At 44.1% G+C, this 24548-nt stretch overlaps 1 protein-coding gene and 1 long non-coding RNA gene across 4 annotated transcripts in view; both read left to right on the plus strand.

Moving 5' to 3' along the window:
* Positions 1 to 6863, plus strand: part of LMNTD1 (lamin tail domain containing 1) — a 246028-nt gene extending 239165 nt beyond the window's left edge. For all 3 annotated transcript variants that reach the window (XM_073621760.1, XM_073621758.1, XM_073621759.1), the window contains one exon: positions 6702 to 6863. Coding sequence is in view for 1 of the 3 variants with exons in the window: in XM_073621759.1 (XP_073477860.1) it covers positions 6702 to 6842 (141 nt within the window). In the remaining 2 variants the exon portion in view is untranslated. The remainder of the gene's footprint in view (positions 1 to 6701) is intronic.
* Positions 6864 to 14997: 8134 nt separating this feature from the next.
* Positions 14998 to 20852, plus strand: LOC141132843 (uncharacterized). Its single transcript, XR_012242972.1, has 3 exons — positions 14998 to 15161; positions 15275 to 15391; positions 17466 to 20852. It is a non-coding gene; the product is annotated as an uncharacterized lncRNA (long non-coding RNA).
* The last annotated feature ends 3696 nt before the right edge of the window (positions 20853 to 24548 follow it).

Raw genomic sequence — 24548 nt, forward strand, 5'->3', positions numbered from 1 at the left:
CAGCTCTTTACCACCACCCTTTGGTCAACTTCTATATTGTTGTCTGATATTGTGTCAATCTCGCAGCTTTTATCGGTGAGATTGACACCTTGCGAGCCGGGTTCACACTGGTGCGGGGATCCTACTTGGATCCCCGCCAATGCCAGGCACTGTGTTTGGTATGAATCTTGAGGGGGAACTCCACTCCAAATTATAAATAAAAAACCGGCATGGTTTCCCCTCCAGGGGCCCGCAGATCCCGGCCCCCCACCCTATGTGAATGAGTATGGGGTACATCGTACCCCTACCTATTCACCTAGGGAAAAAAGTGTCAATAAAAAAACACACTACACAGGTTTTTAAAGTAATTTATTAGGCAGCTCCGGGGGTCTTCTGACTCCGGGGGTCTTCTTCTGACTTCAGGGGTCTCTCCAGCATCTTCTCCCGGTGTCCGGTTCTTCTCTGCTCTCTCTGGCCTCTTCTCCCGGTGTCCGGTTCTTCTCCGCTCTCTCTGGCCTCTTCTCCCGGTGTCTGGTTCTTCTGCCGGGCTCCTCCGCTATCTTCTGCCGCTCTTTTGCTAGTGGTGGCCCGGACTTGTACGTCATCTTCTTCCCTCTTCTTTTCTTCCGATGTTGACACGACACTCTCTCGCTGTGTAAGCGCTCCGTAATGACTTATATAGGCGGTGACCACGCCCCTTATGAGGTCACAGTCCCGGGGCATGCTGGGACTGTGATGTCATAAGGGGGCGGGGTCACTGCCTATATAAGTCATTGCGGAGCACTCACACAGCATTCCAGCGGGAGAGAGCGTCGTGTCAACTTTGGAAGAAAAGAAGAGGTAAGAAGACAGTGTAGAAGACCGGGCCACCGCTAGCAAAAGAGTGGCAGAAGATAGCGGAGGAGCCCGGCAGAAGTACAGGACACCGGGAGAAGACGCCGGAGAGAGCGGAGAAGAACCGGACACCGGGAGAGGACGCCGGAGAGAGCAGAGAAGAACAGAGCTGCCTAATAAATTACTTTAAAAACCTGTGTAGTGTGTTTTTTTTAATTGACGTTTTTTTCCCTAGGTGAATGGGTAGGGGTACGATGTACCCCATACTCATTCACATAGGGCGGGGCTCCCAGATTCCGATAAGCCCCTCGCCCACAGACCCCGACAACGAACGGCCAGAGTTGTCGGGAAGAGGCCCTTGTCCTCATCAACATGGGGACAAGGTTCTTTGGGGTGGGGGCAGGGCACCCCCCTCCCCAAAGCACCCACCCCCCTATGTTGAGGGCATGCAGCCTGGTATGGTTTAGGAGGGGGGGGTGCTCGCTCGTCCCCACCCCCTTTCCTGCGTGCTCGGATAAGGGTCTGGTATAGATTTTGGGGGGGTCCCATGCCGTTATTTCGGCATGGGGCTGAAGGGCCTGGTATTCCCCCAGAGGGAAATTCCCTCTCGCGCCCGCCACAGTAGGAAAATGTGTTTTTCCTATTGCAGCCAGCGCGAGATGTACAGTACCCTGTCGCCGAGAACCAGTGCGAAACATTCTTGCGGCTGCGTACTGTAGTTTGTACAAAAGTCTGATGCTTTTGTGTACACACGATCAGACTTTGCTCCATTGGACTTTTGTTGCCGGAAAGTTTGTGCGTTCGCACAGCCAACAAAAGTTCGATGGAAACAGAAAAAGTTTGTCCATTGGAGCGTACACACGGTCAGATGTTGCTCCAAAACAGCTAATTTGCATGTTTGTTGTCAAAAAAGTCTGATCGTGTGTACGGGCCTTTACACAGATAAACCTATATTCTGCTCAACTGTACTGATCCTTGCAAATATGCAACTTTCCACATCTACTATGTACAGGTAAATTTACAGTATGAATTTCAGCTGGCCACTGACTCTACAAAGTCCAATGGCCTAATGTTCTTGAGAAAAAATGAAAAAGAGGTACCCGCAACTATCTTGTTTCTTTTGTTTCGTTCTAGCAGTTCAGGTGTAAGTGCAGAGGACTCCCTTCCTCTGCTAACTCCAAAGGGTTTTCCTAATGGGTTGCCCCCTATTTAGGGCATCAGTTAATTTCAACTTCAAGTGAACATGCCAGCAACAACAGAACAGAAACAGAGGATTTTCCCTTGCCAACAGCAACAACTTCCTTGGAGGGGAGATATAGAAGCAAGGAAAAGATAACCTCAGCTTCAGCAATAAAAGTGAGGATCCAAGATCTGAACCACCTAGTTGTCTGGACCCCAGATATTTGCAGACCATATTTGCTCTTTTTGTCCAGCCTTTTTAATTACCATTTTACCTTTAGGCTAGGTTCACACATATGTTTCCCACATTGCATGCAAATCTCACTGCTCTTGCAGTCTGCTGAAGGTGTCAATTCCCAATTAATGACACAGCAAAAGCAATTTTTTTTTCCTTCATCGGATTGCATGATAAACGTGTGACTCAAAAAAGGTGCATGCACTTCTTTGGTGAAATGAATTTGCTCAAATCCCACCGCACTGAAATGCATGTGAATTGCACAGAAATGCAGTGCAGTTCCTGTACGATTCACATGCACTTAATAGTGTGAACCAAGTCTTAAAGTGATTGTAAACCTTCGTTTTTTGTTTTTTTAAAATAACAAATATACCATACTTACCTCCACTGTGCAGTTCGTTTTGCACAGTGTGGCCCAGATCCTCGTCTTCTGGGGTCCCCTGGTAGTGCTCACGGCTCCTCCTCGCATCGTTAAACCCCCTAGGAGAAGTGTCTCCCTGGGGGTTACCTTGCTGGTGTGCTCCCGAGTCCAGCATTTGCATGCATAGACACAGAATGCTGGACTCGGCCCCATCCCCCCCAGCACCCGCGTCATTGGATTTGATTGACAGCAGTGGGAGCCAATGGCTGCACTGCTATCAATCTATCCAATCAAGAGCCAAGAACCCTGGGCACAGAGGTATGGCGCGTCTCCGCCGAGGGAACGAACGGGCTCAGGTGAGTAAAACAGGGGGGGGCGGTCAGTGTCAAAAGTTTTTTTACCTTAATGCATATGATGCATTAAGGTGAAAAAACACGAGGGTTTACAAACCCTTTAAAGATAGTGCGCCCCAAACTCCACTCTTCCTTGATGTCCTGGAACCTTGCCCAGAAATAAGAACTGGGATCTTTTGCGGTGCTTTGGTACATTTAATAATTCCCAAACGTTCCCTACACCCCCAAGCGATTGTTTAAGTTTGGCAGAAGATCAGATGACAAATGCCTCAGATGTCAGGGAACCGGCGATCTCATACATATGGTGTGGAGATGCCCCAAGTTGTTCCGTTAGTGGGAGGAAGTGCTTAATACCATGAGCGATATATTTGAAATAACACTGAAGATGGATGCTGTACTATGCATACTGGGGTATAGGAAGGAACGGGGGGAGAGGAAGAGCACCACAATTGCAATATTATGGTGTTGATTTCAAGCTAGTAAAATTATTGCAACTAGATGGCAGTCGAGAGTATCCCCTACAGTAAGAGACTGGATCAGGGAAATAAATGAGACCATCTTTAAAGAAAGAGCAGTGTACACAAAAAGAGGCAACCTCAAGGAATTTGATAAGCCGTGGAGGCTCTGGTTGGAAAAAATGAGTGAGTGAAAAACGAATAATCGATTGGAGAACAACAAAAATAGATTTGATTAATATTAGATAAACTAGACGTAATAAGTTCTCTAATCATAAATGTAAACCGCGTGAAATGATAGGAACAGTTAAGAGAGATTTGATCCATGAATTCTATTATGAGATCACTTGAAGGGTAATGGGAGGGGCAGAAAAGAGGGGAGGAATTGAGGAGCAACGCTAATTTTATAATACTGGAAACAGGTGAAGCGAGTGGGATAAAAGGGATCTTCGGTCCTTTTCGTCTTTGTCTCTCATCTTACTTTTTCCTAGCATAATGTTTTTTCACTTTTTGTTGATTTATTAATTTTATTGTGAAGATAATGATTATTTGCTTATTTTTAACTGAATTGTTAAGACTTGAAAGAAAATTGAATAAAGTTTAAAAAAAAAAAAAGAATTCCCAAACGTGGTCATCACTGTTGGCGGCTTTCTTGGCATAATCACCTATCTTGCTCCACCCCTCTGAACAGCTAACTCCTTATGGTCCACAAAAAATGCGCTTGCCTGGTGGCTATTTTCTCCAGCAGAATAGCTCCTCTGCTCCCACACACACCAGACAGTCCACAGAACACCCCAACTCTAATTCTCCCATAGCTTGCCAATAACAATACACCAAAAGGGAAATGCAAGACTGAATGCAGGAACAGTCCAGGGCTTTGTCTTTTGTCTTGCAAGATTGAATGCAGGAACAGTCTAGGGCTTTGTCTTTTTGTCTTGAGTATCCCACAGCTCAGGGAGCTGTGGGATATTCAAGAAACCCTTTACAGGAATATGAGGGCACTCTTCACTTTGGCAAAGCTTCTTAGTTCAGTCCCTCCAGTAGCAGCTTGGGGAATGAATAACTCTCGAGACACAATAGAAACAGTCCCAGTTCAAACAAACTCTGGCATTGATGCACAAGGAATTGTAGCAGACAGTGACTAAGATCCCACACGCAGGTCTGTCCCTGGATACTTGGATGCCTCCTTTCAATATCATCCAGACATTTCTCCTGTAAACTCTTCAGACAAGATCCTCAGTGAAATCCCTTAATCAGTTCCAGCAGCTTCTGCAAACAGGCCCCCCAGCTCTAGAAGAGGTAGAACCTCGATGAGCACATGTAGAAACACACCGAAGCTGGAAACGTATTCTCCTGGTCAAGAACAGAGTTGCCTGAGGCCCCAGACTATTTATTTACATCCCTCCCAAGGATTGGCTAAGACCACATAAATATTCAGACTGTGGTTTTGGCTAGACATGTGCACAGCCAAAAAATGTGTTCATTTTCGTTTTCGTTTCATTAGTTTATTATTTTTTTCAGGTCATTCGTTATGATCGCGATTTGTAAATTCGTTTATTCGTAAATGCGTTAATTCATGCATTCGTACATTCATTTATTCATACATTTGTTCATTCGATTCGTACATTCGTACATTTTTACATTTGTACATTCGTAAATTCGTAAAATCGTACATTTGTAAATTTGAAAATTCGGAAATTTGTCAATTCGAAGTTTGAAAATCCAAAAACCCAAAACTCAAAAATCTGAAATAGTAACTAACTATTAAATTATAGGTATTGTAATTTCCTTTCAAATTTGACTGTCAGTGAACGTAACAAATACGAATTTATCCGAAGTTACGAATTATCCAAAACGAATGCTGCATCTAAACAGATGGAACGGAACAAATTAATAATAAATAATAATAATAAAACGTTTTTATTATTGTTATTGTTATTATTATTGTTATTTATTATTATTAATTCATTACGTTCCATTAGTTTGGATACGGCATTCATTTTTTCAGATCATTCATAACTTCGGATAAATTTTGTATGTGTTACGTTCACTAACAGACAAATTTGAAAGGAAATTACAATACCTATAATTTAAAAGTTACTAGTAATAGTTAAGTTATTATTAGTTAACTATTATTTCAGATTTCTGAATTTTCGAATTTACGAATTCACTAATTTACTAATGTATGAATGTACGAATGTACATTCGTAAATTGCGAATGTACGAATGTCCAATTTTATCGAATTTACAAATATTTGGAAAAAATTTGTTAAACGGGTTTTCGTTAATTCGGATATTCCCGAATTAACAAATTTGTCGAAATTCGTTAAAAAACTAATTTGGAACGAAACGAATTGCACATGCCTAGTTTTGGCTCTTACAGCCCACTACATCCTAGAATTCTCCAGAAGGCAGGGGGAAGCAGGCAACTCTTCAGCCAGTGAAGCCTAGAACAGCCCAAACCAATCACAAACTGCTCCATAAAAATACAGGGGAACCAAATAGAATAGAAGAGCCATTCACGGCGAAACATATGTCGGAGCGGAGGATCCGTCATTTCCGGGTCCATTTTTTGATACACCACACCAGGCTTTGCACCTTCGGAGTGAGACGTGGAACGCACGCTACCTCCAGGGATCAGTTGACTCACACATGCTGCTTACACCTAGTGCCAGGCCAGGCACTATCGCATGTGAGTGTAACTGTTATTATTGCTGCTGTTTTTATTCCATTAAAAATGACTACACTATGAGAATTTCATCTGTGTCTCCTGTGGAGTCTTATTTTATATTCTAGCTCCTTCCTGAGTGGCCATTGGAGTGGATTCATGTCATTAGTGGAACGAATTTGGGGTTCCCAAAGTGTTTCTTGACCATCCTGTAAAAAGGGGTCAAACAGCTCTGGTGAGTGGCCATCTTCATATTGAGCACTCGTGGTGGAAGATCTAGAAGTTTTATCTCAGAGCATTCCGTTTTGGTGTTGGGATTTATTCACTTATGGACTTTATGCTTGCTTATTTTCTCATTTACGTGCACATTTGAGTTTGATGCAGTGTTTTCTTCGTGTTAGTTTTTTTTACATGAACATGTATAGCGCCTTATTCTTTATTTTGTAATTTCGCACAGTTCCAGTGATTCGTTCACTTTAAAGGGGGCAGCTGTTTGTTTTTTTATATGTTCTCACCCCCACCAGGCGCCATTATTTTGGTACACATTTTTTGTATTTTATTAAAATGTTGCCAACAGTGATATAACAGAATTCCTAGTACTGATACATTTGTGTTTTTCTTTTTTTTTTTCTTGCAGGCAAATTCCCGGGGAGTCCTGTATTTGGGATATTCTGCACCCTCTGGCTCAGCTATACACAAGTTCTTTGCAAACTCCTCCTACAACATCCGTCTGGCCAGTCATGTGTCACTCACTCCAACAATCTTATCCAGCTACTAATAAACTCAAAATGGCTCAGTATCTCTTTGTCTCTATTATTTATACTGTTTTTGTGTATATACAAAGGTGATGTGGTATTTTCAGTCTAGTAATTATAAGAACATCATATATTGGAGCTCCAAAGGAATGGGTTGGTTGGATGATTGGATGAAAGAAAAATGAATTTTATTTAAATTGATAAACAATGTGTTTCAGGTATTATATATATCCTGTTTCTTCAGAGTGTTGTCTGCCACTCCTGCCAGCCAGTGAACAGTAGAAATGCAGACAACTAATTCTCTCATTTGCAACATGATAGCTCTCTTCTGTCTCAATTTGACACCAACTACTATCTGTAGTAGTAAAATAGTAGACAGCATGTTTGTGCTGAATAGTATGTAAGTGAAAAGTGTAGCGCTAGGAATAAGTGGACAAAAACGGGTGTAGACGAAGAGGCTGTCTGGTCTGAAATGTATCAAAAAGTTAGTCTCTCATGTTAGAAAACGTAAGAACGTGTATCTATATCATAATGTGTAACTCACAACATAAAAAAGTGGAAAAAGCGTCATGCAACAATAAGTCGCAAAAAAACGCAGCTGAATAAAATGAAAACACAAGTAATATAGGTGAAAAATACAGTGCACCTTAATGCTCAAACCAGTGTAAAGGAATACAGTAAAATAGAGAGCCTCAACATAATGATAATGGTGACTAATAAAAGTGAACACACAGTTATATGCATACAAAAAAAAATAAAAAACAAAAAAACGACCTGTGAGGGATCATAAATATGTCAAAGACATGGTGCTGTAAAAACTGAAAACAAAAAATAGAAAATAAATAATAAATTAATATGAGTCCCAAAGGTAACAAAGATAAACAGTGATGCTATAAAAATGCAACTGCTGCAAATATCGGACAGTCTCTGGGGCAAATATGTTCAATGGTGGATATACACCCGGGAGTGCCTTCACCATCCAGGGATAGGGGAGAGAAAAAGGTACTCTTACCAAGAATAGTGGACTCAACTCACCGTACGGTGGTGGATCTATCAAGCATGGAAACGGAGACGTGAAGTCAAGCTCCCAGAGTGACCTCCTCTATGGCCCAATGGAGATAGATGGTACCCTCCAATACGAAGCAGGTATCAGCTAACTAGAAACTTCTGCTCCGGGTAGAGTGTATGGTATACAGGACATGTGAGAGAGAAAAGAATCTCCACATGGTGTGAATCCGTTTGATGGAATTTATTGCAGTAAAAAATGGATATCCAAGCAAAGAAGTATCGATAAAAACAGTTCAATTGAACAAATAAAAACAGCGCAGTATGAGGTGGCTAGAGCCAACGTATTAACTCTACGCGTTTTGTCTTAAAAAACTTCAACTGGGGAAGTCCTGAGAAAGGACTTCCTTCCCCCCTGAATAATGTTAGCTATCAACTTTAACTACTTGCTTACTGAGCACTTATACCCCCTTCCTGTCCAGGCCAATTTTCAGCTTTCATCGCTGTCGTAATTTAAATAATTGAGTGGTCAACACTGTGCCCAAACTAAATTTTTATAATTTTTTTTCACACAAATAGAGGTTTCTTTTGGTAGTATTAAATCACCACTGGGTTTTTAATTTTTTGCTAAAGAAACAAAAAAAGACCGAAAATTTTGAAGAAAAATAAATCATTTTTCATAGTTTGTTATAAAATTTGCAAACAGGTAATTTTTCTCCTTCACTGATGTATGCTGACGAGGCTGCACTGATGGGGACTGATAGGCTGGACTGATGAGCACTGATGAGGTGGCACTAATGGGCACTGATAGGTGGCACTGATGGGAACTGATGAGGCAGCATTGGTGGGCACTGATGAGGAGGCACTAATAGGGGGCACTGATAGATGAGACTGATGGGTACTGATAGGCAGCACTGGTAGGCAACACTGATAGGTGACACTGATGATGAGGCACTGATTGGCAGCACTGATGGGTACTGATAGGTGGCACTGATAGGCACTGATGAGGCAGCACTGGTGGGCACTGATGAGGAGGCACTAATAGGTGGCACTGATAGGTGGTACCAATGGGCTCTGATAGGCAGCACTGAGAGGTGGCACTGATATGTGACACTGATGGGCACTGATAGGTGAGACTGATGGGAACTGATAGGTGGCACTGGTAGGCGGCACTGATAGGTGACACTGATGATGAGGCACTGATTGGCAGCACTGATGGGTACTGATAGGTGGCACTGGTGGGCACTGATTGGCAGCACTGGTGGGCATCAGGGGGACAGATGTCCCTGTAACAGAAGTAGGTTATCGGCCTTCTTCTTTTCTCCTCACGCTGTCAGCATGAGGAAAAAAAAGCCAATAACCAGCTTGTGTTTACTTCTGTGATCAGCTGTCATTGGCTGACAGCTGATCTAGTGGTAAAGGGCCGCTTGATTGGCTCTTTATCCCGATCTGTGATCAGCCGAGTCCAAAGGACTCGACAATCACAGAGCGTGCCGCCCACACGCCGTGGGGGTGCACGAGAAGCGTGATCACAGGAGAGGTCTATGGATGCCCTCCCAGCATGGAAGCCCAAGCTGTAGCCGTCTATTGGCTATAGCACGGGTGGTAATTGGTTAAAGTGGTTGTAAACCTCTAAAATGAAAAACTGAACAGAGCATATCCTTCTATAGTGTGTAGTAGCCTCAATACAAAGCACCTAGTGTGATTTCTGCCTTCTCTGACATTCCTCTACTGGTTGCATGACTCACTTCTGACAGGTCATGCCCACTCCACAAAAACTCAGGAGATCCCCCCCCCCAGATCACAGCAGGTGATTGACAGCCTCAGCAATGCATGTTCTTTCCCTCCACTCAGGTCTCAGATTGCACTTGGCTCTCTACTCTTTGCTGTGCAGTGTGTCCTCAGATCCCCGCCGCCTGCCTGCTGGAGTTGAGAAATAGCCTTTAATCTGTGTGTTTTGTAAGGCTGTAAAGAAGCGAGCGCTGCAGGTAAACAGGTACAACTTATATAGGAGGCTTTGTTTAATTTCTGTGTATCACTTGAGGCCAGTCACTTAAAGTTGAAGTAATGTCCATTTTTAAACTTGTACCTACAGGTAAGCCTATAATAAGGCTTACCTGGAGGCACAGTGAATGCACACAGCATGCAGCTGATGACCTCACCGGTGCATGCGCTTTGAAGGGGCGGCATACCAGTGCTGTATCTTCGGAGCTTTGTACCGGAGCTCCTGTGTGCATGTGCAGGAGTGACATCATCATGGCCCCCAGCCATTCATAGAGCCGGAGTCCACAAGCCTGGAAAGGAAGACCAGGTGAAAATGGAAGCACCAGTGCAAGAGCAAGTGCTCAGAGTCAGCTCCACTCCCAAATGGACTTGGTAAATCACTAGCAATGTTATGATCCCAGTCTGTTGGACTACAGAACACCGCCCCTCTCCTCTCCCCACATAGGACAGTTCGACACCTGAACATACTTCTGGGGATTCCAGCACAGCACAAGCTCTGTGATGTCAGCTTAAACAGGAGGTTAGGAGCCCACTGGCAGATCAGCAGGTATTTTCCTCTATATGCGTTTACAACAAGACAAAACATGGGGAAAGGTTCACATATTGCAGAGATGTACTGAATATTTTCTCCCCTTTTTTGTCCAGACATTTACTATAATTAATTTCTCCCCTTCTTTTCTTATGCCCCATTCACACCTTCACACCTAAATGTTTTGTATCTCAAAGCATCAGAATGCTCAAAATAAAAAAATCGCATGATTTTCTTTTGTACCTGTTCACACCTGAGCATTGTGTTTGCTTAAAACGGTGTTTCACAACCATTGTGAACGTTACACCTTCTTATTGCTTTAGAAATCTGCATTGGCCTTTTTTTTCTGTAGTCTGATTACCTTATTTCTACAGGGTAATTGCTTCTCTTCCAGTCAGGCATGTACTGGCCATCGAGACTACCGGAAGTTTCCCGGTGGGCCGATGGCTCAGTGGGATGGTCAGGTGCAGTCCTGGAGCCGCTCCTCTCTGAAAGTGAGTAATCATGATTTCACTCCTGTCACCAAGGAGCAGCTGCCGACACTTGCTGGAGCGAGGATTAGGCTTTCTGCTCCCTCCAGCCTGCAGGGGGAGATAGACAGCTGGCAGACTTTTCTTCCTCTCTCCCCTTATCACTTGTCACTTATCACATGACTGGAGAGAGGAAGAGAAGCAGTCTTCATTCTGGCAAGCTGTGAGTGAGTACATGTGGGAGGGGGAGGGAAGGGGGGACACTCTGATGGGGGACTCTCTGATGCAAGGGGGACACTTTGTTGGTGGACTCTCTGATGCAAGGGGGACTCTATGATGGAAGGGGAACTCACTGATGCAAGGAGGACTCTGATGGGGGGCACTGATGCATGGGGGACTCTGATGGGGAACACTCTGATACAAGGGGGACTCTGATATGGGGACTCTGATGCAAGGGGGGACACTCTGATGCAAGGGGGGTTCTCTGATGCAAAGGGGGACACTCTGATTCAAGGGGGGCACTCTGATGCAAGGGGGGACACTCTGATGCAAGGGGGGACACTCTGATGCAAGGGGGACTCTCTGATGCAAAGGGGGACACTCTGATACAAGGGGGGGGGACTCTGATGCAAGGGGGGGACTCTGATGCAAGGGGGGGCACTCTGATGCAAGGGGGGCACTCTGATGCAAGGGGGGCTCTCTGATGCAAAGGGGGACTCTCTGATGCAAGGGAGACTCTCTGATGCAAGGGGGGGGGCTCTCTGATGCAAGTGGGGCTCTCTGATGCAAGGGGGGGCATGCTAATGGAAAGTGGGCTCTCTGATGCAAGGGGGGACAATCTGGTGTAAGAGGGGCTCTCTGATGCAAGGGGGGACACTCTGGTGCAAGAGGGGCTCTCTGATGCAAAGGGGGACTCTCTGATGCAAGGGAGACTCTCTGATGCAAGGGGGGGCTCTCTGATGCAAGTGGGGCTCTCTGATGCAAGGGGGGGCACGCTAATGGAAAGTGGGCTCTCTGATGCAAGGGGGGACAATCTGGTGTAAGAGGGGCTCTCTGATGCAAGGGGGGACACTCTGATGGGGTGCTTTCTGATGCACTGGGGGACACGCTGATGCAAGGGGGGACATTCTGATGCACGGGGGGCTGTCTGATGAGGGGGGCTCTCTCATGCAAGGGGGGACACTCTGATGCAAGGTGCAAGGGGGGGGGGGCACTGATGGGGGTCTCTGATGCAAGGGGAACACTCTGAGGCAAGAGGGACACTCTGATGCAAGGGGGACTCTCTGATGCAAGGAGAACTCTGATAGGGGACACTCTGATGCAAGGGAGACTCTAATGGGGGACACTGATGCAAGGGGGACACTGATGCATGGGGGACTCTGATGGGGACACTCTGATGCAAGGGGGGACTCTCTGATGCAAGGAGAACTCTGATAGGGGACACTCTGATGCAAGGGAGACTCTGATGGGGGACACTGATGCAAGGGGGACACTGATGCATGGGGGACTCTGATGGGGACACTCTGATGCAAGGGGGGACTCTCTGATGCAAGGAGGACTCTGATGGGGGACACTCAGATGCAAGGGAAACTCTGATAGGGGACACTGACGCATGGGGGACTTTGATGGGGGACACTCTGATACAAGGGGGACACGCTCATGCAAGCGGTACACTCAAAATTAAAGTGGGCAGGTCTGAATGAAGTCCAGGGCCAAATGTTTGTCCCAGTTCAGCCCTGCTTCCAGTGTACCTAGCCGCGGTGAGGTACGTCATTTCCGTATCATTTTCAATCCCAGGAGTCAATGGGCATCCTCCGCTGGTAGCATTGCGCTATTTCCAAACAGGAAAAGACACGATGCAAGGCAACAATGAGTGTGATGCGCTTTGTAGTGGGAGGTGCATGCTGGGTAGCCAGCAGTGCAGTATCCTGGAAGAAGATACCAGTGGACTTTGACATGCCCACACTGAAGATGGGAGTGCACTTGAAGGGACCAGCAAGGTTAGATAAAGAAAAAAAAAAACATATAGTATACCAACATTAAGTATTAATACTGTTTGTTATTAATTTAGGTACAAACATCACGGGGGTATTTAAAAAAAAAAAGAAAAAACATCCAGAACTCCACTTTAAGCCCTGGTTCACATTGATGCGATTTGGCATGTGATTTCACATGTCAAATCGCATGCCAAATCGGCGGCAATTGCCGGTGTTCTAGAGATTTGTGCCCTCCGTCGAAAAGTGCCCACGCAGAACGGAAGGGCACTGTCACCATAGCGCATGCGCACATTCTAGGAGGGTTTTTTCGACGGGAGATACTATTTCAGGGGCACAATTGAAGGCTATGCAAAGAGCACCGTAGATTATGCCTTGCTGTAAACCCACGGTGAAACATTGAGGCACAATATGACAAATACGGTGTCTCTCTGCTGTTTGCATAGCATTAAATTGTGCCTGAGAAATGGTATCTCCCGTTGAAAAAAGACTCCTGTGATGTGCGCATGCGCTGTGGTGACGTCACTCCTGCTGATCGGGAAATCAGCTGGAGTTTCATTCCGTTCTGCGCATGCGCGGGCACTTTTTGACGGCGGGCACATATCGACAGAACACCGGCAATGGCAGCGTCCGAATTGGTGCGACACCACATTTGCGGCGCCACACTGATTCCCAAAAGTAGTTTCTGTGCTACTTTTGGCGATTTCAGGGTGCGACTTCCATTGACATCTGTGCAGAAACCCGCACAGATGTCTCTGAAATCGCCCCTGAAGTCGGGACTGACATGCGGGAATAAAATCCTGTGAGTTCAGCTGAACTCACACAATTTAATTCCTGCAGTCAGTGTGAACCTGGGCTAAAGCTTGTAGCTGGAAAAAGTACATGAGCCTCTTTTGAGCTACAAGCTTCAAGCATTTTTGGCCCAGTAGACTTCAAAGGGAGCACCTGAAAATGTGCAAACATCGCAAAAACGCCCATATTGCACATGGGCATGAACAAATTTTGCTCCATCTATGGGCAGGCTGGTTGTATTGCCTTAAGTACAAGCAGCCTGTAATTTTATTTTCTCGTTCAATCACTGCCAGCGGCTATTGCTGCACCCGCTGATCATTGTATTCTGGCGGTGAGAAGACCTCTGTCAGAAGACAACAGCGCAGCAGGAGGGCTTCCCTCTTCAACACTGACTGTGTTGATAGGGAGATCAAGCAATTTTCTTTCCTTCACCACATGGCTCTGCGCCCCACCCCAAAGCACCTTGTCCCCATGTTGGCGGTGCATAGAAGGCTCTTCTCCTGCAACCCACCCCGATTTTCCCTTTATTTTCAATTTACGTTTCTATGAATAACACACTTCTTGTCTAAGGATGACAAGACTCACTGATTGTATAGCAGGATCCATGGTTGTTACCCAGGGTGGACTACAAGAATACCTACCTTTGTTTATCTCCGTTATATGGGGCGGTGGACCAGTTAGGGTCGGTTCACACTGGGGCAACACGACTTCAGCGCGACTTTGTACCGCGACTTCAACGCGGCTTCAGCGCGACTTCAGCGCGACTTCAGCAAATTACAAGGCGACTTGAAGTCGCCTCCATGACAGGCGACTTCGCCTGTGGCCAATCAGCTCTCTGGGAGGGAGGGGGGGAGGGAGGGGTTTTCCCTGCAAAGTCGCTTGACTTTACAGAGAGATCCGACTTGGAGGCGACTTCCATTGATTTCTATGGTACAGGTCGCCTACCAAGTCGGATCAAAGTAGTACAGGGAGTACGCTCTGAAGTCGGAGCGACTTCAGTAGCGTCTATTAAGACGCTAGCGTTCACTCCCATTGAAACTATTTCTGGGGCGAATGGGGTGACTTGAGGGCGTACAAGTCGGATCCCAAGTCGCCCCAGTGTGAACCGAGCCTTAGTATTCTATAGAAGATAACATTGTGCTTTCAGTTCAGGTAACAAGGACACTGAATTTCTGGCAGGGTCAACAGGTATTTTCTGTACTCGCTAATTTTTTTATATTCTATATTCTTATTTTTTATATTTTATATCCTGAAAAAAGAAAACGAATGCAGTCACCACATCTAAGGAGTGGTAAGCTACAATGTAATACGATTTTGTTTTTTGCACTACTTATTTTTAAGGTGTGCCAACAGGGAGGAGATTCCAGTACTTTTCTACTAGTGAGGATAGAAAGCAATTGTCCATATTGGAATTCAGTTTTAGTTTCGTTTCTCTGCTCTGTTCCCTTCAAGCCCTTTTGTTTCTTCTGTCATTCTCTTCTTGCTGCTATATAAGCCACCTCTTGAACCCGGAGCTCCCATTCCTCATCACTCCCAAGCAAGACAGCAGTAAGTCCTTTTCAGCATTCAAATCTTTCTAGTAGATATGGTGAATGTCTCATCATCTGTACATTGTTAAAGCAAGCCTGTGTTTTGTCCACGTTACTGTGCTGACCAATTAGAACCAATCTGATCCATCCTGACGTCCCTAAGGAAAGGAGAGGAAGAACACCGCATTTTCAAACCCAAGGACTGCTGCACTGGGCTGCGTGGATGGTGAAACTGAATCACCCAAGAAGGTAAGTGCAGCACGGACTGGCGGGGGGTGTAAAGGTGAACTTACACTTTAACATACCTCCTAACATTTTCAGATGGGAATGAGGGACACCTACTGGCAAATGTATGTAGGCATAGGACATGCCCCCTGCCACACCCCCTTAAAGGAGAATTACCACTACTATTTCTTTCTCTAAAATTTGCTTTTTTTAAAAAAAACATTGGGGATATTTATTATAGCAAAAATGCCTAAAAATAGCGCCTGTAAAGCGCCTGAAAAACACCTCCCCTGCAGTCCCAGTGTGAATGCTCGAGGGCTTTCACACTGGGGCGATGTGCTGGCAGGACAATAAAAAAAGTCCTGCAAGCAGAATCTTTGGGGTGGTGGAGGAGCGGTGTATACACCGCTCCTTCACCGCTCCTGCCCATTGAAATGAATGGGCACCGCTTCGGCAGCGACGCTACACGGGCGCTTTTAACCATTTATTCGGCCGCTAGCGGAGGAATAGCATCTCTAAAACGACGGTAAAGCTCTGCTAAAATTAGCGGCATTTTACCGTCAATGCCCGCCCACCCCAGTGTGAAAGCAGCCTTACTGAATTCTTGTTGTGTGTTATTCCAATGGTGATTTTTTTTCTACAATAAAACATTTTTATTCAACCGTGGTGTTCCACTGATGTGACCTTCTTGGTAGGTCTGCTCCTTTTTGTATATGCGTGATGTGGTCACTTGGACTGTACTATATATGCATTGCCTATGTGGTGATTGGTTGAGCTAATTCAATTTATTAAAGGGAATTTATACTGCATGTCAGTTTTAAGCAGTGGATCCAAGCTACGCATTTTCAATTTTTCCAAGTGTATATTATTAGCACTGATCACTGTATAAGTGTCACTGGAGATGTCAGTGGCAGTATCCCCCCCAGCTTCAGTTAGTGTCAGATGGGACTATTGCAGTCCCATTAAAAGTTGCTGATCACTGCCATTACTAGTATAAGTGCTGAATAGCTAAAAAAAAAAAAAAAAAAAAAAACCTGGTCTTGAAATGGGTAAAATCTTCCCTAAGTTGAAATGGTTAATCAGGCCCTTCCTGTAATAAGGTGACAAATGTCTCACAATAGTGCTTTTATATTGTCACCTTGTCACGTGTGCCTCTATTGGAGGCTGTGCTGATGTTGGATAAGTGCATGTAGACAGGAAGTTGCTGGAGTAGGTCAACAGCACTGAGATGTAACAAAGTATGAAAAAAAGTCAAAACAGTATTTTAAGTTATAAAAAAATATGGTTTGACAAACAAAAAACAAAATACAAAAAGCAAGTTTGGTACAAATCCTACATGCTGTCTGCCTTTGTTTTGGTGCCTGCATCCAGCCCGAGCTGTGTGCAAGGCAGCCTACAGAGTTGGATGTAGACACAGTGGCTGTATGGACACTGCCATACTGTATGTCAAATTCGACCTTTGGGTAGGAGCGGCTGCACGGCCCCCGAATGCAGGCAGTGTGCGATCAGGACCTTGCAGCTTCTGTGTCTGCATCCACTTCTGTAGGCTACCTGCATGCAGTTGGAGGGGGATGCACATACCAAAACAAAAACAGTCTGCATGCAGGATGGTTGCCAGCACCATCTGAAGGTTAAATGTCATCCAATGCACATGGGTTCTGTCCGATCCTTTTGGCAGGAGGTCTATGAACTGAGATTTGTGACATCAGTGTCCGTTCAATGTTTAGGTGCAGTCAAAAACTGAAGCTTTCTGAGTGGCCAGATATAAATTTACTTGCGTCTTTTATATCAAGTTACAGTACATCCGATCCATCACAATTAAATCCGGAAAAACGTAAAAGGGCAAAAGGACGCAGACCTTTTCCTTTTTTTGAGGGTGGCTTGGACGGACTCAGGGCTAAGTCAATGTAAATGGACAGGAGTTCATTTACACACCTCTGGCAATGAACTTGCATGAAGTTTCCTATAAAAACTGCCTAAAAAACTGACAGGTGGACCTGATGGGAAAGCCCACATAAAATGGTCTACTTCAACTAGATCTAGATCTGGATCTAGTAGATCTACTTCAACTGTAATTATTTTTATTATGTCTTCACAGCTACTAATCCACGTCCCAAAGACAATGGCAAATATGAAGTCTCGACTGTGGACCCTGTGGACCAGACACAGGGATAAAAAAGACAAGATATCCGTGGTTTACTTTACCACACCAAAGAGTGTGAAAATGACGGCTGGTCAAATTCTGCAAAACTGGAATCAGATGTTAATGTCTGTGTTTGATCTCCTCTTATCCTTCAGCGACATATTTCTAATACTGGCCAGTGCTCTCGTGGTGCTGTGTGAGGGGCTCAGGGCGGTTGTTCTTTTTTTCTTGTCGGCATTGAACATAATATGGCTCGTGGCATTGATCCCTGTAATCATTTTAAGGAAAGTATGGGAACTTCTGTTCTCGGCATCGCGGAAGCCTGCGATGTCACCGCTGTCCCCACTAGCAGGGGGCGTCCATCTTCACCCCTCTTCCTTCCAGGACCGCAAACCCCGGCTCTGTGACAGGCATGAGTCACGTGATGTCACTCCCGAGCTAGCAGGGAGCGTCCATCTTCGCCCCTCTTCCTTCCAGGACCGCAAACCCTGGCTCTGTGACAGGCATGAGTCACGTGATGTCACTCCCGCGCATGCGTGCGGGAGCTGCCATTCACGGCACGATGTGTCCTTCCTAAAGTGCGCATGCGCCAATGACATTGGCGCTCGGCTTTTAGGAGATATTTCCAGCACCTACAGGTAAACCTTAATATAGGCTTACCTGTAGGTAAAAGTGGATGTACAGGGTGTACAACCACTTTAATATGAAAATCTTTGTTTATACTGAGCATACAGATCTAGGGATAGGCAAATAAGTAGAAATCACAAATGTGTGACACAGATCGACCCCTGCTGAAGCCTCTCACCTTGTAACCTGCTAGAAAGTTCTTTTCACCTTTTAATTTGCTACAAAGTTACAACATGCAGTTTAAGTGATCACCAGTGGAGACAAGAAATGCTTCCTTCTGCCTGAAGCAGACTGATGACATCATCCCAACCACAGAAAAGTCACCAGACTGGATTTTCAGAATGTAGATTGTTACTTGATAATGTAACATTTCAAGAATGTATTTACGCAGACTTCTAAATTACTAAAACAGTTTATAATATATGTATTAGTATGGACTACAAACATAAAGCAGCATACCTTCTAGCATTGCTGGGTATTGCCTGCCCCTCTAGTGCTCAATGTATCCAGTGACATCATATTTGTGCGGCCAATAAAAAGGATTGTGGGACGAATAGTTGGTGGGAGTAGCTATAAAAGCAACCAATGCTCTCTTCCTCCTGGGCCTGACGCAAGACAGACCTCTCTGTGGAACAGAGAGAGGTCATGGCCTACCATGCAGAGTCATACTTCCAACCCGTGGCCCAGCTCTGTTGTTCGCTGTCGGACCACCCTAACTCCTCCCACAGCTTTTACACTACATAGACAGTAATATACCGAAACGTGCTGATTGTTCCCGATTGGTGTGCTATTACTTTGTGGAAGGTTTCGCCAAATGGTTGTCAACCCCATGATCAGCCAAAACATTATGTCCACCCCATGATCAGCCAAAACATTATGACCCCCCATGATCAGCCAAAACATTATGACCACAACACGATCAGCCAAAACATTATGACCACCCCATGATCAGCCAAAACATTATGACCACCCTATGAAAAAAAAATACTAATTTTTTTTTTTAATTATTTTTGAAAAAAAAATCATTTTTGAAAAAAAAAATGTTGAATTTCAGGTAATATCACCTTCAACCACTAGGCATGTCAGAGAGAAGAAAAATGTGTTCTGAACTATCTGTTAAATAATATGTTCTATTTTCATAATGTGTATTTGTTTGTATTTTGGTGAGAAGAATATATATCTTTAAGTATTCTGGTAACCAGTCTATATAAAATACGCTCAGTATAATTTTTATTAATCACTTTTACATAAAATGTTTAATATATATATATATATATATATATATATATATATATATATATATATATGTAAAATGTACCGTATTTATCGGCGTATAACACGCGCCGGCGTATAACACGCACCCCAAGTTTAGGAGAGAATTTTAAGGAAAAAAACTTTTAGGAGGGAAGTTTAAGGAAAAGAAACTTACATTAAAATGCCCATCAATGCAGCCTCATCAGTGTTCATCTGCAGCCTTTTCAGTGTCATTGCAGCCTTTTCAGTGTCAGTGCAGCCTTGTCAGTGCAGCTTTGCCCCAGTGCAGCCTTGTCAGTGCAGCTTTGCCCCAGTGCAGCCTTGTCAATGCAGCCTTGTCCCCAGTGCAGCCTTGTCAATGCAGCCTTGTCCCCAGTGCAGCCTTGTCAATGCAGCCTTGTCCCCAGTGCAGCCTTATTAATGCAGCCTTGTCCCCAGTGCAGCCTTATCAATGCAGCCTTGTCCCCAGTGCAGCCTTATCAATGCAGCCTTGTCCCCAGTGCAGCCTTATCAATGCAGCCTTGTCCCCAGTGCAGCCTTGTCCCTGCAGCCTTGTCCCCAGTGCAGCCTTGTCCCTGCAGCCTTGTCCCCAGTGCAGCCTAGTGTCCATGCCTCCTACCGCTGCCGCCGCCGCCATACACATAGAAGTAGTTTTAAATATGGCGCCGCGGAGTTCGGAGAGACTCGGCGCCGGCGGAAGTGAACGAACGCCGCCGAGATACACATAGCCGAGGGTTCTCGGCTCTTTCCGGCGCCGCTCACAGTCCCGCCCAGTCCCGCCCTATGATGGACATAACACAGGTCCAATGGCGGGACTGGGCGTGACAGTGAGCGGCGCCGGAAAGAGCCGAATACACCCGACTATGTGTATCTCGGCTCTGTGATTTCGGCGGCGCTCGTTCAGCACCGCCGAGTCCTTCCGAAGTCCGCGGCGCCATATTTGAAACTACTCGCTATGTAAATGTCGGCGGCGATCGGCGACATTCACATAGCGATAGCGGGGATCGGCGTATAACACGCACCCACGACTTTCCCCTGATTTTAAGGGGAAAAAAGTGCGTGTTATACGCCGATAAATACGGTATATCTTATAAAGTCTGGTCTGTGTATGAAAGACACATGTTATATATATTAATCAATATCACATAAAATGATTATCTATATGGATAAATGTATAATTCTGGTATATCTGATGAATATTGGTTTATCTAAAGAAACATGCTATATGTAAATTTTTATACAGTTATAATCACGATTCATATGTCTTTCGTAATACTGAATGGCATCTTAAACAATACTACCCATAATTTGCCCTAAATCACAACCTTTATATTTTTACCTTATAACAGAATTATCAGTAGGTCAGTAGATACTAAAATTTTAATCTTATCTGTGTTCTGGAATATAATATAATTTGAATGTCTTATAACCACATGTATATTAAACATAATACTGACTGCAGCATTTGAAGTGAACTTTGGATAGACTCAATGGATATTTAGTCCAGCTGTATCAATTCCTAAAATCCCACACAATAGGTTGCGCTAGGCAAGGATGATTTCTATGTGATAACAGTCTAGTCATGTATTTGTGTAACTTTTTTTTTCTATGGCTGTGTTTGTCGCTTCTATTTACCCACCACAGATAGGCAAACATCTTCTTTGTTTTGTGAAATGGGACATTATTGTTCGAGCAAGTCTGTTTTGACACAAAGTTTGTAGAATCTAAAAATGGTTGATCCATTGAAAACTTGGAAAACATATGAGTTTACAAAGACCTTTATATAAAAAAACAAGAGAGAGCGCGCGCCAGCCCTAGTGTGTTATTGTTTATTTGATGAAGATATGTGTATAAAAACAAGGGTTGCACTCACAAACATCCAGCATTAAGCGGCATTAACAGCTCCATAATAGCCTCCTCTCCTGGTCTGTAGAGATCAGTTAGCTCACAGCAACTGCCAGTGTGTTAAGATGTTTCAGTAAGCACAAGCCGCCTCCTTCCTTGTAAGACACACCGCCCAAAGCACTCGCACGGACCAGCCGGCGCTGTGTGATGTCACTCATGGCCGGGGAGGGGATGCACAGTGATGCAGCTGACTCCTCTCGTAAGCTTCATGCAGTTACTAGGACAACATGTTTCAGAGGTGTGGCCTCCTTCTTCAGGTAATGCCCTCACCTCCTCAAGTGATAATATATGCTCAGACCCCCCCGCCCCTCCTATCTATGAACCAATGGCATCATTAAAGACCAGGAGTACACAGCAAGAAGTATCTACAAGACGGAGGGCGTTATACAGTAACAGCAACCTAAAATGGTGTATAGTACAAATCAATATAGAGAATTAGCACTATCTTTAATGTTAATCTAAGTAAAAAGAAAAAGAATTCTTGTCATATGTAATTAAAAAATTTTTGTCATATGTAATTAAAAAAGTACTTATGTGAAACATACTATAAGATGTACTATAAAATATACACTATATATTTGTTAATATCATCAACAACAGAAAATCTCGCTGCAAGGGCATACATATTAGAATACATGAATAAATTATATATAATATATAATACAAAATACACCATCATATCGATAGAGATACAACCCTTCTGGTGCCATGCTGTTGAGAGTAAAAATCCAACTCTAAACAGCATGGAACCAGAAGGGTTAAATGAAGATTTTGAAATAGGTACCCTTATATGAATATATCCCATGTTTTAAGATATTCCATTAGACATTCTAATACTACTATTAATAATATTAACATCTTTTATAGGTTTTATCCTCATACTCATTCACATTAACACTTTATATGCTTATTCTATTTATTTATTATCTTAGTTTTAGGGTTTTGTTTTGTATGAATCAGATCATAACGATAATAGATAGAGGTCCAATCCAGTATGGGACCCCACCATATACTTTCTAACTTAACAATACTCAATTTCTTCAATAATACAAGTTAAATAAAAATAAAAATAAAAAATAAAAGTTAATACAATTAACTTTTACATTAGATATGCCATGATGTGTTGTATCTCTATCGATATGATGGTATATTTTGTATTATATATTATATATCATTTATTCATGTATTCTAATATGTATGATTACGCCCTTGCATCGTGATTTTCTGTTGATGATATTAACAAATATATAGTGTATATTTTATAGTATATCTTATAGTACTTTTCACATAAGTACTTTTTTAATTACATATGACAAGAATTTTTTAATTACATATGACAAGAATTCTTTTTCTTTTTACTTAGATTAACATTGCTAATTCTCTATGTTGATTTGTACTATACACCATTTTAGGTTGCTGTTATTATATAACCCCCTCCGTCTTGTAGATACCTCTTGCTGTGTACTCAGTGCTCCTGGTCTGTTATGATGCCATTGGTTCATAGATAGGAGGGGCGGGGGGGCCTGAGCATATATTATCACTTGAGGAGGTGAGGGCGTTACCTGAAGAAGGAGGCCACACCTCTGAAACATGTTGTCCTAGTAACTGCATGAAGCTTACGAGAGGAGTCAGCTGCATCACTATGCATCCCCTCCCCGGCCACGAGTGACGTCACGCATCGCCAGCTGGTCCGTGCGAGTGCTTTGGGCGATGTGTATTACAAGGAAGCAGGCGGCCTGTGCTTACTGAAACATCTTAACACACTGGCAGTTGCTGTGAGCTAACTGATCTCTACAGACCAGGAGAGGAGGCTATTATGGAGCTGTTAATGCCACTTAACGCTGGATGTTTGTGAGGGCAACCCTCATTTTTATATTAACATATCTTCATCAAATAAACAATAACACACTAGGGCAGGCATGTGCTCTCTCTCTTGTTTTTTTATATATTTTCAGAATCATGTCTGCCACCCAGTGGACTTTTGGGAGAGCTGCAACACCCTAAGTGAGAAATATACATACAGACTGTTCACTGTTGGAATAGGTATAGTGGGGACAGCGCTAAACTTGGTTTGTTGTGTATGTTTGCACAAAGACCTTTAGTCCTTCTATCTTGACTTGAGGTCTAACCAATTTTAACATCTCCGCCAGAAGATTATAAAATGCATTATTCCTTCATCATAATTACAACAACTCTGTCTTGTGTCTTTGGGAGGAATTCTTCTGCTGAGTAACTGTTGTTTAAAGCTCAGCAGATTTATTACTTCCTCTTTGTAACAACTTCTACTTTTATTTGGTGCAAGTAAAATATCTTTAGAACCTAATTACCTTGAGTTGTTTGATAATTGCCACACAGTGCTGCAAGGATGTCTGCACTCAGAGTGTCAGGTGGGTTGGAAGGTTTACTTGGTCATGGCCGTGCAGATGAGCAGGTAATTCTCAGCAGTCCTCTAGGGGGCCGTGATATATATATATATATATATATATATATATATATATATATATATATATATATATCACCCTGGAGTTTAGGCATGGTTGCTCCTCACACATTTACTTGCCAGGAATAATTATCCTGGTTGATTGTTAGAGATCTATTGATTTCTCCCTAAGTTTGGCTTTGTCTCACTTTTCTGTTCTACCACTAGGTGGCCGGGTACTTGGTGGTACTAGATACGAGAAGGGCAACACAAGGTCAGGTTATGGGTATATACTGGTATCTAAGCCAATGGGCAGGGGTTTTCTTGAATCCCTTGACCTGCTGGGAGAGACTATATATCCGGGTGGAGTCAAGTGATCTATGTTCTGTGCCACCTGGATGGCTGTCTGGGTGGACGTGCATTGTACTACCCGGGCTGCTAGGCCGGAGATGGGACCTATCCCGGGCACATCTGGCTGCTATCCTGTCTGAGTGCCGATTCAGAAGCAAGAGAGCAGCGCAGGTTTGGGACTGCCGCTTGCAGTCCAACCAAAAGTGACAGTTCTGCCGGCCGGAGAACCTGTTGTGGTCGAAGGTAGAGGGGAAGCTGTCACCAGTAAGGGACTAGACGCCTAATTACCAGGGACCAGAGTGAGTAACTGAAGCAAGTACCGAAGCAGCATTCTCACCAGCCGGCCGCTCCCGCCCCCTCCACAGCCCAGCGCTCCAGTAAGCGAGGAAGGGGCAGAGCAGAGAGCTGTGACTGACAGTCACCAGTTCTCTGCTCAGGGAGCTCTGAGAACTGAGCAATCAGCGGTGTTTGATCGCTCCGTT

Source organism: Aquarana catesbeiana, linkage group LG03 (genome assembly GCF_042186555.1).
Source record: "Aquarana catesbeiana isolate 2022-GZ linkage group LG03, ASM4218655v1, whole genome shotgun sequence".
NCBI lineage: Eukaryota > Metazoa > Chordata > Amphibia > Anura > Ranidae > Aquarana > Aquarana catesbeiana.